The sequence below is a fragment of the Acipenser ruthenus genome, chromosome 34, assembly GCF_902713425.1.
Source record: "Acipenser ruthenus chromosome 34, fAciRut3.2 maternal haplotype, whole genome shotgun sequence".
Classification (NCBI taxonomy): domain Eukaryota; kingdom Metazoa; phylum Chordata; class Actinopteri; order Acipenseriformes; family Acipenseridae; genus Acipenser; species Acipenser ruthenus.
Window position 1 is genome coordinate 7573166 of NC_081222.1, and position 16064 is coordinate 7589229.

General features: G+C 40.6%; 1 protein-coding gene across 1 annotated transcript in view; it reads left to right on the plus strand.

Moving 5' to 3' along the window:
• Positions 1-539: 539 nt before the first annotated feature.
• LOC117962254 (cAMP-dependent protein kinase catalytic subunit alpha-like) overlaps positions 540-16064 on the plus strand; it is a 52056-nt gene continuing 36531 nt past the window's right edge. The window contains exon 1 of the mRNA XM_034910445.2: positions 540-1060. Coding sequence (XP_034766336.1) covers positions 1015-1060 — 46 coding nt within the window. The 5' untranslated portion in view covers positions 540-1014. The remainder of the gene's footprint in view (positions 1061-16064) is intronic.

Here is a 16064-nt window from a genome sequence, read left to right on the forward strand (position 1 = left end):
AAATGGCATTATCAATGTGTTTAATATTTAGAACCGCTAGTTAAGTATCTTAGTACAGTAGTTGCATTTTTCACAGTTCTCATAGACATTGCCCACTCGCGCTCTGTTTAATCATATTCCACAGCCGTAGTCTCCGCGTGCCTTAAATTCTGACCAACTTTCTAAAAATAGCATCCTGCTGACGTCCCCCAACCAATCGGGGATTAGCCAGGCGGGGAGGGGTTATCGAGGCCATGTCGTCATCAAACCATTCCAAAATATCCTATCGGAATTATACGTGTGGATGGGTTGCTAGGTAAAAGGCACATTTACCTCATGGAAACTGCCAACCAAAATTCTGAAATAAAAAGGGGGGCGGGCAGAGAGCTGGAGGAAAATAATAGGTGACGTCATCCGTCGAGCGAGGGGGCAGGATGGAATTGTGTTGACAGAATAGAATGGACCAATCCAATGCCGGAAAAATTAAGGGTTACTAGGAAACTACCAATTCGCAGACACCAGGTCACTGTCCATCATGTTTGAACAGTCCTATGGGCTGCTCTCATGGGCGGGTTCTTTGTGTGGCCGGAGTTCCGTCAGCCTTAAAATTGAGGATTAGGGGGGGCTGTTGATCTTCGCTAATTCTAATCGATACTGGGTTCAGAACTGGGATCGGAACCACGTTTGGGAACGGAAGGGGGTGTGACCGATTTGGGGGAACGGGCAATCGGGACAGTGCGTATCGCTGAACAGTGTAATCGCTCTAAATACAGGGGAGAGCCGGGGGCCGCGGCAGGGCCTTTGAGGAGGGATAGGCGGGGAAGGGGAGCCGAACCGGGTGGACCGGACCGGGCACGACCCGGGGGGACTAAAGAGACCAGCAAAATTAACTACCCAGTGATCTCAGGCGGTGGATTAATTGGTGGAGAAACTAGCGAGTAGCAGTAAAGAGACCGAGCCGGACCCGGCAAGAAGGACCGAGAGCAGGGAAAGAAGCGAGCCGGGGCTGAAGCTTCGCAGAGCCGAGCTGGAAGGATGGGCAACACGCCCACGGCCAAAAAAGGCAGCGAGATGGAGAGTGGTAAGTAAAATAAATACAAAAACAGTACGATTTTGTACATTAATTAGCGAGCTGTGATCTGTTATATCACACAGTGACTGTATATCTGAGCTGTTGGAATACGGAGGGTTGTCGGTTTGCAAATTTATTTTTATATATAATTGCGTGACGGGTTTGAGATTGTACACACTGTCTTTATAACCAGTGTTGATGCTGTGGACATTACCGTTCCTTCTTTTGCCTAGACCCGAAGCTGGGGAATTGGATTGTGCTGCAGGTTCGGTACCGACAATGCATTGTACTATCGCGATGAATCAGATCGGCTTCCTAAACTAACCGAGATACTGCTGGGTGCGTTCACGGATATCATTCTGCGCAGATATAGTGTAGAATCTGACCAGTTTAGCCAATGATCTTCTATGAACTGGACAGATTCTGCACAGAATCTGCGCATAATGATCTCCCTGAACGCACCCACCGACACCGGGCATTTCAAAGCAAGTAGCTTATCTGAGTGTCCTCGACTAAGGAAGTAAAGCACGTCACAGGTACCTACCTGGCAAAATGCCGGAGCTATCGATTCACAGGTGTCGTTGGCCCGTCGAGGTTGCCTTAAATTTAATTTTAATTTTAGTTGGGGGCACATTTGCGATTTTACGATTAAAAAAAAAAAAAAAAAAAAAGTATGTAAAATCACATATCAACGTAAACTTTAAGTTAACTTTGCACGTTACACGAGATCAGGTGTGACCGCTGTCTTCAAAGAAATTACGATTATAATACTAATAACATGAGTCATTTGTAAAAAGATGGCCTTGTATAGGTTTTGTGTGTACTGCGAATTACGAATGTATACGTTAGCAGCTGGTTTCTGAGACCCTATTAGCAATCGTCTTGCTCTCCTTCTGTTTATGGGTAGTGCAAGACTAGTGCTAATCCGGGTCGGGAAACCCAGCCGTATACACATACCCCTTCTGGAGCACGGTACAAACCCGGCCGTATACACATACCCCTTCTGGAGCGCGGTACAAACCCAGCCGTATACACATACCCCTTCTGGAGCGCTTTACAAACCCGGCCGTATACACATACCCCTTCTGGAGCGCGGTACAAACCCGGCCGTATACACATCCCCCTTCTGGAGCGCGGTACAAACCCGGCCGTATACACATACCCCTTCTGGAGCGCGGTACAAACCCGGCCGTATACACATACCCCTTCTGGAGCGCGGTACAAACCCGGCCGTATACACATCCCCCTTCTGGAGCACGGTACAAACCCGGCCGTATACACATCCCCCTTCTGGAGCGCGGTACAAACCCGGCCGTATACACATCCCCCTTCTGGAGCGCGGTACAAACCCGGCCGTATACACATACCCCTTCTGGAGCACAGTACAAACCGTATATACATACCCCTTCTGGAGCGCTTTACAAACCCGGCCGTATACACATACCCCTTCTGGAGCGCGGTACAAACCCGGCCGTATACACATCCCCCTTCTGGAGCGCGGTACAAACCCGGCCGTATACACATCCCCCTTCTGGAGCGCGGTACAAACCCGGCCGTATATACATACCCCTTCTGGAGCGCGGTACAAACCCAGTCGCTTTATAGTTTTGCTAAACAGTATTTTTTTATCTTCTAGAATATCAAGTTTGGTTTGAAGCAGCTTTGGAAAGTGTAACAAATGAAATAGTAAACATTTAGCCGAGACGTAAATGTAATCATTTTAAATCCAAAATCGTGTACTATTGCAGAAATACATTAATTCTAAAATAAAAATGATTGTTCCATTAAACATATGACTTGGTACTGAACTTGGTCTAAAGAACAGCTGGACACATTTCTACTGTTTTACACACCTCTAGGGCAGATGGTTGTTACGTTGTGCTCATTGCAATTGAGATCATGTTGAACACCCACCTGCAGACTATCTGGAGAGTGCTAGTTCACTGCAGTTGGTTCTGTCTTGCAGACTCTTGTTAGCCCCGTCCTCCATACTCCCTGCTAGCTGATCTCCAGTTAGTACGTACTGTGAGTACATTGCCATGGACCCTGTGTGTCTCGTATATTAAGAACAGAAGAAATTCCAGAACGAGACAAGGCTGTTCGGCCCACCTATCCTCGCTCGCTTTGGTGCCAGTGTGATCTATTAGCACTCGGAATGGAAAAACAAAAAAACAAAAAACTCTGGGAATCTGTGGCTTAACGGACCGCCCTTCCTCCAGGTGGCGAGCTAAAGGTCTTATTGTGGTCACAGAGAGGGTTATACAGTATTGTTCATGACAGCATCCAGTCTATTCTTGAAGGATCTGACAGTCTCTGCTTCAACAACTCTGTCCGGCAGCCTGTTCCAATGGTTCAACACCCTTTCTGTGAAAAAGCTCCTTCTCCCCTCGGTTCTGAATATGCTCTTCTTCAGCTTCCACCTGTGACCCCTCGTTCTGTTCTATGACCTGTGAAAAATAATTGTCAGCAAGAAGCAGAAAAATACAGTCCAACAGACGTGTTAAACCAGAGAGGCCACAGAGCTTCCACTGAGCAGCTGTGGAATAGTGTATGTATTTCCTACCCACCCCTCTCACAACTAACTGTACAGTGCATGGAAATAATGTAGGGATATTTTTACATTTTGTCCAGTCAACATCACATGAAGTTTTAGTTTAATAAACTAGAACAGTGGTACTTCACTCTGGCCCTCGAGACCTCTAATGCAGTCCAGGTTTTCACTGCAAGCAGGTTCTATTGCAGTTCATTGAAGCTGCCAAGAGGCAATTAACTCATTTAGGACCTGGTTGAAATAAAGACCAGGACTGGAATAGATCTCGAGGGCCAGAGTTGAGTACCACTGAACTAGAAGGATGTTTCACACGTTTCCTCCCTGCCACTACAAAGGTGTGTACACATTTTCAAATCAATACAGCAAGTTAAGAGTCCCACATTTTCATAGAGACAAAACTCGATTGACACAGGGCAACATACTCAAACAGGATAAGCACTGCAAGGTGCAAAGTTGAATTCTTGGGCTCAGTTTTATGTTTTTCCACAGTTTAATGTGCTCTTATCAGTAGTCAGACCTTGTTTGTTGACTGTCCAGTTTGTTTACACCCCCCACAAGTAATTCTAATCGGGGCCTGTGAAACTAGCAGTAAGGATGTGAGAGGGGACGTTTTTATTCTTACTAAAATAAATGTAATTAACATCTAAAATGTTGAATTTATTAAACATTTATTAAGGTATTTTTAAATTCTGCTCTATTGAGTAGTTATGGATCACGATTTTGTTCTACAACATGAAACATGTGTTAACTCCAGTATCAAATCAGGCCTGCCAGTGTGCAGTTCTTGGGAGACCTGCCAGTTTCATGTTTGTATTGTATTGTGATGTGGACGGCAGTCCACTGGGGGGCTGGGTTGAGATCACTGACTGTGCTGAATTCTCACAGCAGTAGAAAGTGAGATTGTTTGGCCACAGAGTGCCCTTAACCCTTTAAGATGCAAGGGACATATCCTGCAAATACAATAATGCTAACTTTCTTTTTGTAATGAGGTGCACAAACAGGGTTTACAGTTTTACTGACAGGTTGGGTCTGTCATCCAATTTGCCAGTTTCCTCCTCATGATACTTGAGTCACTCTCAAATGTATTTTAATAAGAAACCGTTTGAACAAGTGCTCAGTTCCATGTGTACCTGAAGGGGTTAATAGGGGTTTTGTTTCTGAAATCCTAAAAATGCTCTGCAGTAAAGTCTGATTTAATTGCTTATCCATCAGTTGAGCTCACACGATCATATAGAAAAAGTGATCCTTAATTTACAATTGGACTGACCTTCTGTACAGCCTGAGCCAGGATTAAGATGCGAGCAGGGGGCTTGTCTGATAGTAGTTGAGAACCAAGGTTCTACTCTTTTGCTTTATAATTTTGGTTCTTTGCTTGTGTTTCAATGTTGATTTAAAAAAAAAAATATATATATATATATATATATATATATATATATATGTATGTATTTAAATGATCTGGAGACAGATTACTGAGTGGAGCGCGGTCCTAATACCAAAACAGAGGTTATGCTAGGGGGCTCACAGAGCCAACTACAAGGAAATGAGGGATTACATGAGCTTGACCCTTGCAGTCTCTCATCAAAACTTAAACTAGAAAGTAAGAGTTTGAGACTCCTGTTAGGGAAGTTACTGAAGTATTTTTTTACCATTTGTGAAATATAGCCAAACTTAGACCAATTATTTCTGTATCTGATGCTGAGAGACTAATGCAAGCCTTTGTTTCATCTAGAATTGATTATTTTAATGCACTTTTTTCTGGTGTCACAAAACACGTGGTATGCCGCTTGCAGCTTGTTCAGAATACTGCCGCTAGAATTCTGACTAAACCAGGAAAAGTGAACATATTACCCCTGTTTTGGCCTCTTTACACTGGCTCCTTGTGCAGTATAGAGTTGATTTTAAGATTTTTTGCTGTTAACCTAGAAGGCCCTGAATGGATTAGCACCTAGTTATTTGCAGGAGTTACAGTAAAACATGCACCCTATTAGATCAGCTACAACATACAGAATGTGCCGAAGTAAAAGATTCAAGAAAGGTGGAGAACGTAATGAACTGAAGCATTTAAACTCTCCTAACTGGGAGAAACTGACGTTTGTTTGTTTGTTTGTTTGCAATAAATATATTCGACGGCGTGCTACAAACATTGGGTTGTTAAAATGATTACCAGGGCAAGTATCGGAGAACACAGTTTTTTTTGTTTGTTTTGTTTTTTATGATGGGCTTATAAAATAACCTGTCATGTTTATTGTGCACATGGTTTATTTAATTTCTCACAACTTGCCAGCAGGTGGCGTCTGTAGGAAGTGTGGCAGTCTCATGTGTTCCTGTGTGTAGCACTGATCAGATGTGCTTGTGCCTGGCAGCTAGATGTGCTTATCTGTACCGGCTACACAAACACAACCAAGAGACCAGGTGAGCACATGCAAAGCCAGCCAGTCAAAGCAAATTGAAAAAAATGAATAAGTTCAATGGATTTACTGTATGCAATCCCAACCTTCGCACAGAGCACCTTGGCATACGTAGTTCTGGAGCCTTTTTAATGAGAAGAGGCTTTGGGACAAAAGAATACACCTCCCAATATGCAATGTAGGAAATACTTTAAAACATTGTCAGGTTGTATCCCTCGGATTCATTTCACAGAGTAAACTAGGTGGACTGTCCGCAAGGTCTGCTTCCTTATTTTTAAAGTAAAATAAAACCACAGGATCTGTTTATTAATGTGTAATCTTTAATTATTAAACACAGTAAAATACAGTAATTTGTTGTTCTTTTTGTTACTCATAAAGTGTCAATTTACACTTCCACCAGCTACATATGTCTGAAATGTGCAGTTTTTAAAGTGTGTGTTTTCATAGCAAAACCTGCTATCTGAAACTACACTAAATTACCAAAATCTCTGTTACCTCCTTGGTAATTTCACTCCTGTCTTCTGGGTCAAAGCATCTTGCAGGCTGGGAGCATGTCGGTCAACAGCAGAAGCAGCTGATTCGTTATTGACAGGAAAGAAGCCAGTGAAGGGGTGGGGACAATTTCACCCTCCACGTGACTCATGAAGTGCAAAACATGACTTGCAAATGATTTCTTTAACCTAGTGTAGTACCAGATATCCTGTTGCAAATTCTATCAAGACTTCATGTGAAGACCTGTAATGAATGGGAAATGTAGTTCTCTTTGAGACCTTGTTTTACAGTGGAGAGGCCACAGAGTATCTCCTAGTTTGTTTAAAAGCTGTCAAATAACCGTCTGTATGTAGATATTTTTTCCCACCAGCCCCTCTCGCAGTACGTTCTTGGATGGGTGTCTGCATGGCACTGCATTGCCTTGCGCTCCTGCAGGATTAGAGGGTAATTGGCTGGTGAAAGTGGTCTATGGGTCTCACGCTCTGCAGTGCAGGGGGAGACTTTCCAGGCTGGTCTATCTTCCCAGTGTGGCTCGTATAGGTAGGGGTATAATGATCGTGTATTGATGAATTGTGATACTTTCTTTACATGATAACGTAATAGAGGGGTGTGTCGTTTGTATTGCGATTCAAAACCGAAAACACAATATAGCTCGTTGTAGTTCAGGATGCATGTGTTTTATAGTTGATATGAATACATACACCACTCACTCTGTCGGGGTCCAATATAAATCTACTAGATTGAGGGCCCCAATATAGCGAGAGACCCATAGAAAAACAAATAGGCTAACAAATACTGTACAACCACTCCCTCGTTTTATCAGGGGTGTCAGGGTCCAATATAAATCCTCTAAGCAACCTGCTTTCTCTCATTTTTTTCATATAAAAACCAGCACACTGATTTAATTTGTACTGCGGAGGGTAATTGTTTCTCATCAACTTAAGTCTCGTGAGTCTTTCTCTCCTTTCTCAAATGCACAAACCCACTGCATTGAAAGAATCCATTCCCAACATAGGAGGCTTGTTGCTAGGGAGCTGACGTCACTGCCCTGTAACTTGCTAGTGCATTGCTGCCACATATGAACACCTTGTTGGCTAAAATAAAAACCGCTTCAGCAAGTAGATATTTAATGTGCTTTGTGTTGTTGTGCAATGCGTGTGTATATGATAACGGTATGATATTAATGCTTTGTGTAAAACTTTTTTGTGTATCTATCTAATATATATATAATATAATGCGCCTATGTATATTGCAGCTAAGGCATGGGCAGTTAGACTAAATGGGGAGCCAACTCCAGGATCACGATGTATCCGAACCCGCAGTACAGCGAGGGCTGGGTGTACTCCTTATTTAATTAATAAGAAAATGCTCTATTTGATCTTGTGTCATACAAGTAGCACATCAGGACCATCCCATGTATCCTGATGCATGTCGTATCATGACGTGACGCTACACCGCTAGTTGTATGTTAGGTGTGACGAGAGGCGATTGCCTTGGGGAAAGGAAGCCGTCTATTAAAGTGAGGGGTGAGGTGACCGTCTATTCAAATTGGGTTAAAAATAAAACAAAGTCTGCAAAGACTCTTGAGGAAGCTGGCCTCCGCTTGGGATACGATGCTGTAAAAGCATTCCAATCACAACGCCGTGCCAGGGAAACCGGTCCAAAGCCAGATTTAAAAACCTGTTGCTATTTATACAAACTTCCTGGAATTTACACGCGTTTTATGGCTGAGCAAGAGATAAGGTATGCAATTCTTTGTAAATGGAAAGATTTATAACATTGTACTGTATGTAGATAAAAAAAATCCAGCGTCAGCTGTGGCACCAACAATGATTTACAGTTCCTGCAAGTTTCTAGTTCTGTGTTTTACAGTTCGGCTACGAAGATGGCTTCAAAGAACTGAATCTATTTAGCCGTCTTTAAAATCTTAAAAGTGTTTAGCAAGTTAACACTGTTCAATACGTGAACCCATTTGCTGCTTTCATTGACTCTGTTTGATTCCAGTGATCTTTGGGTAGCCATGTTCGATTTCATGCTGTGCGTCCCTTTAGCTGTATAACTACAGGATTTCATCATTAAACTGCACCCAACTTCGTACAGAGACAGTCAAGCCCTTTGTGAACTTGCCAGACTCTGTTTACTTACACAGCTTGATTGATGTGTAATACAAGAACTGTCACGTGTTTGCAGTGATGAGGAAGTGCTGTAGGAGTTACTGAATTCAGATTCCTGGGCAGGTGTGTGACCAGCCAAGCCCAGATACTGTTTATTCTATAGAGCCAGCAGTGGAGACGGTTGTGGAGGTGTCTGCCACTGTTACTTAAGAACAGGCAGAGAGCATCAGAAACATGAGCTGTGTGAAATACAGGCAGAGCCTTTACATTGTTCAGGGGTGTGCAATTTTTAAAGAACTTCTTGTCCAAGTGACAAAAATCTACTTGTCCCCTCCCTGTTGCACAAAACACACACAAAAAAAGTAGAATATAACTTGTAGGATTTTGGTTTCATTTAACAGTGAACACAATCAATCAATTAGTGATTAACATGGGCAGATCTAGCCTTGTAGCTTGACTGGTTCACTAAATTCTTTAAGATACACAAAAGGTTCCTTGTGACCCCACCTCCCAATAAATTTATAACATACTTTAAGGAAATGTTACTTTCAGTGCAGTTTGGAACACATTTGCTGGTAAGTTTAAGTAACACACCAAGAGTAAAACTACAATAAGCAATACTTGGAGTTATTCAAACATAAAAGTAGCTTATGCCTGTTTTTTTTTTTTATTAAAAAAAAATAAACTAAAAAATTTAGTGGTCACCAATTATTTTTATTATTTTCTCCCCAATTTAGTAAAGTCCAATTTATTTTTAGGCTCAGCCCACCGCTACCACCTCTGCGCTGACTCGGGAGTGGTGAAGACAAACACACGCTGTCCTCCGAAGCGCTTCTTTTAACTCTGCAGACTCACCGTGCAGCCACCTAAGGAGATACAACATCGGAGGACAACGCAGCCCTGGACAGCTTACAGGCGAGCCCGCAGGTGCCCTGCCAGACCACAGGGGTCGCTGGTGCGCGGTGAGCCGACGACACCCTGGCCGACCTAAACCCCCCCTACCCCCGGGCGGTGCTCGGCCAATTGTGCGCCACCCCCTGGGAGCTCACGTCCTCGGTCACCAAAGGAATAGCCTGGACTCGAACCGGCGACGTCCAGACTATAGGGCGCATCCTGAACTCCACACGAGTCCCTTTACCGGATGCGCCACTCGGGAGTATTTACATTTTTTGTTGCCAGAGGAACTGCAGCTTTCTCCGGGAGACGCTTTAGCCCCGCTCTGGCAGCCGAACCCGCTCTCCTCACACTTGGTTCGAGCTGGACTCCTGATCGCCATTTAGCCAGGCTAGTTATGATAACTGATAATTAAAATGATCCATGAGTGGGAATGTTAACTTTATTTTTTTTTGTAAAAAAAAAAGATTATTCACGGAAAGTTTAATTTTTGTTTCACTATATGTGCATTATAGAGAGGGAGTTATACACTGTGTATAACTGTATATATACTGTGTGTGTGTGTAATATATATATATATATATATATGTGTGTATATGTATATATATATATAATGTATGTGTGTGTATATATATATATATATATATATTATATATATATATATATATATACACACACACATACATTATATATATATATATATACACACATACATTATATATATATATATATATATATATAATGTATGTGTGTGTGTGTATATATATATATATATATATATATATATATATATATATATATATATATATATACATATAATGTGTGTGTGTGTGTGTGTGTGTGTATATATATATATTATGTGTGTGTGTGTGTATATATATATATATATATATATATATATATATATATATATATATATATATATATATAGATAGAAATATATGTAGCAATTCATATCTATCGGTACACATTTGTCAATCCAGGTTTTTTTTGTATGTAATTATTTATATATATAATATATATATATAATGTGTGTGTAATATATTACACACACACATCTCTATCCTATCTATATCCCAACAAGTACACACTTGACCACAAAGTAGTTTTATGAATTAGGCAACACGATTTTATCTAATCTGCTAATACCTTGGCGACCTGTGGTGGTTTTTTTTGTATGTAACTTTTAGATTGTAAATGTCAGGTTCATGTATTAAGAAAGCAGTTTCACTTTTTGCTAATTTTACAAAAAACGTAAATAATACCTTAAGTTTAAAAGATTTGTCTATGCCTTGCCAGAGGTTCTCTTGACAGCCATTTCTGGGTAACCAATAGATCAGCTTCTTCCACAGCTAGCCAATCAGAAGTGATAGGGGTGGGACGTAAGAACTTTTTAAAATGTTCGTGTGTAGGTGCTAGACTCCCGCAATTCAGTTTTCAGAAACTTGCGTGGCTCTCTAGAAATATACCCGGAGTGTTTTTCTAGCAACAGAACGAACATAGGACAAACAAATAAATAAAAACTACTTTTCCTACGGGCAAAGTGTAATGGCAAAACTTGTTGTCCCGATATGAATCGCGCAGCCCTGTTGTTGTATGGACATATGCAGAATCCATGTTTATAGTTTGACACACACACTTTTGGCAGTATTCTAGAATAATGCATGGGGTAGTGTGTAAGAGGATGATTTAGAGGATGACTTCTGCCAGAGTTCTAGAGCTCTGTGTTGCTTGTTGTAGAAGGCTTGGTCTGTGTCTGAGAGTTATTCACTCACCCTGGGGTCATGCTCAGTTCCTGGCTTTGATGAAAGCCTGTTTCCAGTAATAATCATCTGGTTATTGCTAGAAATATCAACTGGATGAGCACATGTTGTGCATCCTGTTGACATTTTCATTGCAGTTGTTTTATTTTCCCATGTGGTGAAGTTGGTTATGTCGAGTATAACTAGGTTCAGTAATTCATGTTCAGTTGTGAACAAAAAAATTGTTTACCCCAGGGTACCTACGGTAATATAGTATTTAAAAAAATGTTCTATTGAAAATATACAGTGCACTCAGTTTATACTGATATAAGAATCAACTGTATATAGTGATCAAAACCACTGGGACAAAATCATTCCTTTACTAACCATGCTAAAATAATCCGCTTGTAAGACTCAAGCAATCCGCTTCTAAAAATCAATTTCGGGGCAAACTGACTGCATGTAACATGATACTGTGTCAAGTGCAATGACGTGTACAGCCAATAAAGCTGTTTGTGAATTTGATCACATCTCGCGTGATTAGGCACGTACGCAGTGTGTATACAGTATATAATCCTGGTCCGCAGGGACTCCCTGTAGAAAAAAAGCAAGGCGTTCAGTTTACATGCGAGTCGACACGGCAGGAAAAAAAAGAGGCTTTCTGAAAAACTGAAAAAAACAAGCCACAGATGCTGAAATGCAGTGGTAGTCCTGACAGTAAAATACTGTAATGTCATTTTAATTATTACACGTGACACCACACGGCAGTTAAACTAGGCACCCTCACGAGACGATCGCTTTAAGTATACTGTAGTAAAATAGGATTCTGCAGCCTTGAGTAAACATAATTGTGATCATATAACAAGCTGCTTTCCCATGAGGACTTGTTTTGATGTATTGTCCTCAGTGATTGAGCACCATTGACATTTGTATACTGTATTTAAACTGCTGATGCGTGAAGGCACGCTTTTGCTAATTGTAATATCAGTCTGCTTTTAGAATCAACTGCTTATAAGAATGAAATAATTTTTTGTATATTTGGCGATCTTACACTTTTTTTTTTTTTAGGATGTAAATGTATTGGTGTGTTCTGGCAAGGGTCTATAAATAACAAAAACAACATTTCAGTCTACTGTCTCGAACAGATTTTACAATTGTAATTTGTAATTCCAATTAGTGTCAGTGTAGCTGAGCTTTGGCACACCTGTGTAATTCTATTTTTTGTAATTGTAATTGGCATATAATTGATCAATTACACTCCTTTCCAAGCTTAATCATTCACAGTTCCATGTTGTTTGACATGGAGTGAACATTCTTCTGGCATGTTCAGCTACTTTTAGTGACCCCATTTGTACCTGTGATTACTGCGTGCTAGAATAAACAAGTAAACATGTTACTGTGTGGAGCTGTTTGTTACTTTTTAGTGTAATTATAATTGCAATTACTGCAGCATAATTGTAACTAATTTGTAATTTAACAAAAAAGCATTGCAATTGTAATTTCAACAAACAATGCAGTTGTAATTGTAATTACTATAATTGTGATTGACCCCAGGTCTGGTCTCAACACTTATTTATTTTTTATAGCTCTTTTAACAGTGGTAAAAATGGTCATTCAGTGCTTGGCTGTGGGGTGACATCTGTGAAACACGCTTGGCTGTGAAAGGACACAGTTGGAAATTAAGTGGCGCTAGACTCAGGACAGAGGGAAGGAGACACTGCTTCACATAGAGTGGGGAGGGTAAGGTATGAGTTACCTCGTCAATCGCTGGGACTAAGACACAACTGGACAAAGTTTTGAGATCAATCGGGTACTAGGATCCAAAGACCGAACCAGTAGAGGGCGCTTCTGTTTTCTCATGTTCACTTGTGTAACAAAAAAACCAAACATTTAAACCGTGTCCTGTACGCATGGTTAACTAATACACGCATAGGAGTAGTCAGTCAGACAGTTTATTGGGTGAGTTTCAGGAATATTGTATACCGCAACACAAAACCAGTCCACTCCGCACCGCACAGCGAGCAGTGAACCCTGCTGTTCCTGACTGTGCCATTGTTTCTATGAGCTCAGATATAGTGACAATACTTGAACTATTTTCATTTGAGGCAAATGCCTTCATTGCCCTTGGCATATTCCAGCTGTTCTTGAAATCCTATCTTATTGTGTGAAATTGGTGGAACCCAAGTAACGTGGCTGCAGCAAAACAACAATGTAAGGTTGGTCTGATGCATTATTCATGGTCCCTCACTGTAAACGCAGTAGTACCTTAACAGTTCAGTTGAGGGTTTGGCTCGCTTTCATTCTTCCCCTGAACTTGTGACAGTCATGTGTTTCACTGCGTGTTACAACAACAAAGTGCTTTCAATAGGAATCCTCCACTGTTAGGAGATTTCTTTTGAAAGGGTAGTAACACAGCTTAGCCTCTCGCTCTAATAGGGCTACCGATTTTTCCATTCTGGGGAACGGGAAATTCAGTTTTTATCAGTTTAAACATGGCATTTCTAACGTAAATATAATGTTGATAGTTAAGATCAGTAAATTTGATAAATATTACCACAATTTGGTTTTATTAAAGCCAAGATTTTCAATCGGTCTATTGTTGCTGTAATAGTAAGTAAAGCACCTGAAGACACTTCAAACCTCTCATAATGTTTATAATGCTCATTGCTGGCATTAAAATAAGCAGGAAAATATTACAACACTTAAGAAAACAAATGTCCAGCACTAATTATTATTTATTTCTTAGCAGACACCCTTATCCAGGGCGACCTTACAATTGTTACAAGCTGTTACATTATTTTTACATACAATTATATTATTTTTTAGACTATTTGACATAAAATTAACCATTTATACAGTTGGGTTTTTACTGGAGCAATCTAGGTAAAGTACTTTGCTCAAGGGTACAGCAGCTGGGATTGAACCCACGACCCTCCGGTCAAGAGTCCAGAGCCCTGACCACTACTCCACACTGCTGCCCTGTGTTGTGAGAATCATATGCACGGTCTTCCAATAACACTGTAGTTCAGTCTACAAATAAAGGTGTTTTGAAAAGACCTGTTTAGTTTATTGCTGGCATTACAATACCAACAACAATATGAAACAGTTTAGTAACAGTCCAGCAATGTTATGTGGGAGTAATCATATGTACAGTACTCCACAAATGATGTTTGGCATTTTACTGGCATTACAATAACAAGGATAAAATATGAAACTGATTTAAAAAAAATATATAAAAAAAAAGGCGTGTTGACTGACTCGTTAGTGCTGTGTCACCCGATTAGTAATTTAAATGACGCCTCTTTTAATGTGAACGCATAATGAATCCTTCCAATTTTCTTTGCTAATTCTGCCTGATTTGCAAAATTGTAAAGAGGTGTGTCTCCAGACAGAATGTCTTTATGAAACGAACGGTGTGTAGTGTTGTGGCTACATCCTTTACACAGTAAAGTGATCGATTTCCTTTAAGGAATGCATAGCTAGAAAATTGCTTTGAGCTTGTTTCTTCTTTGTCAGATCATTTAATTAAGAAATGGTCATGGTTTAACATTGCTAATTCTAGCTTTATTAAATGCAGGTAGAGTGGGGTAAAAAAAATAAACAGTACTGAAATCCACAATTAATTTAGCTTACTTACTTTCTTCAGGTAAGCCACACCTTGAACAAGTTTTTTAGCCTGGAAGAATGCAGTGCTTTGCCATTTTTCTGTCGCAGTCTTTTTTGCTTTCTTGTTCTCTACATGTTTACTACTGGTAATGTGATCTTTAATGGTATTGACTCGTACGTGATCAATGGAATGACAGCAAAATGTGTAGAATAGTCGCGTGATGAATGAACTCAACCTGGCTGGTGCAGTGCAAAAAAAATTAAAAAAACACTGCAAAATTCCATTCCCACTGCCTGATTCCGCCATCACGGAAAATCAGTAGCTCTACTTTGCCCTACTCTGTTAAATGAGTGTTTGCAAGCCATGCTTTTAGACAATCTTGCACCGTTTGGGTCACCTGGAGTGTGGAATTGTCCCCGCCCCTTTTTACTGGCCTCTTTCCTATCGATAACCAATCGGCTGCTGCGTCCCCAATTCATTGTCATGCTTTCAGCCAGTGACATGACTCCGAAGACACTGCTGGAGTGAAACGGACTTCCTGGGAGGCAGGATCAGCAGACTGGGATTGTCTCTGGTGTAGTACCAGACCTCCTGTTTTCAAATGAAAATGCATAACACGTGCTTCTTTCAAAACTGCACATTTGAGACCTACGGAGCTAGTAACTAGTATGTGAAAATTCTCCATGAATAACGTTGTGTGTGTTTTTTGTGTAGACCAGGCCAGGCTCGCCTGTGTTTTCTATGGAGGAAATGATTTTAAGTCTCTTGGCTCATTTTTTCCCCAGTAGAATCGGTGGTGCCAAGTCAGAACATTGCTACAGAACAGAAGGCAAGCGTCACATGTTATAAAGGGTCTATTGACAGCAATGTTTTTCTAGAAGTTTAGATTAAGAGGGCCAAGGAAGGCAAGAGAGGGACCTTATTGACACTTTCGAAGAAGAGAAGTCATTTTTACTGGTCTAAAACTACATGGGACTAGGGTTGTTTAATATTTAGGAGAAATTTGAAATTATCAGTAGGTTTACCATTGTCTAAAGTGTACCAGAAAGTGTTGGCAATGGTGTTGATTTGTTCAATATGTCTGCTAGTGTTGGACGATAATGTCTCTTTCTGTTATCGATTTTTATCGGCTGTAACTTATCATGATTATTGACTGAAATATATAATGTATCAAGTTTCTTGTAACGTGTCTTATTGCTAACTTG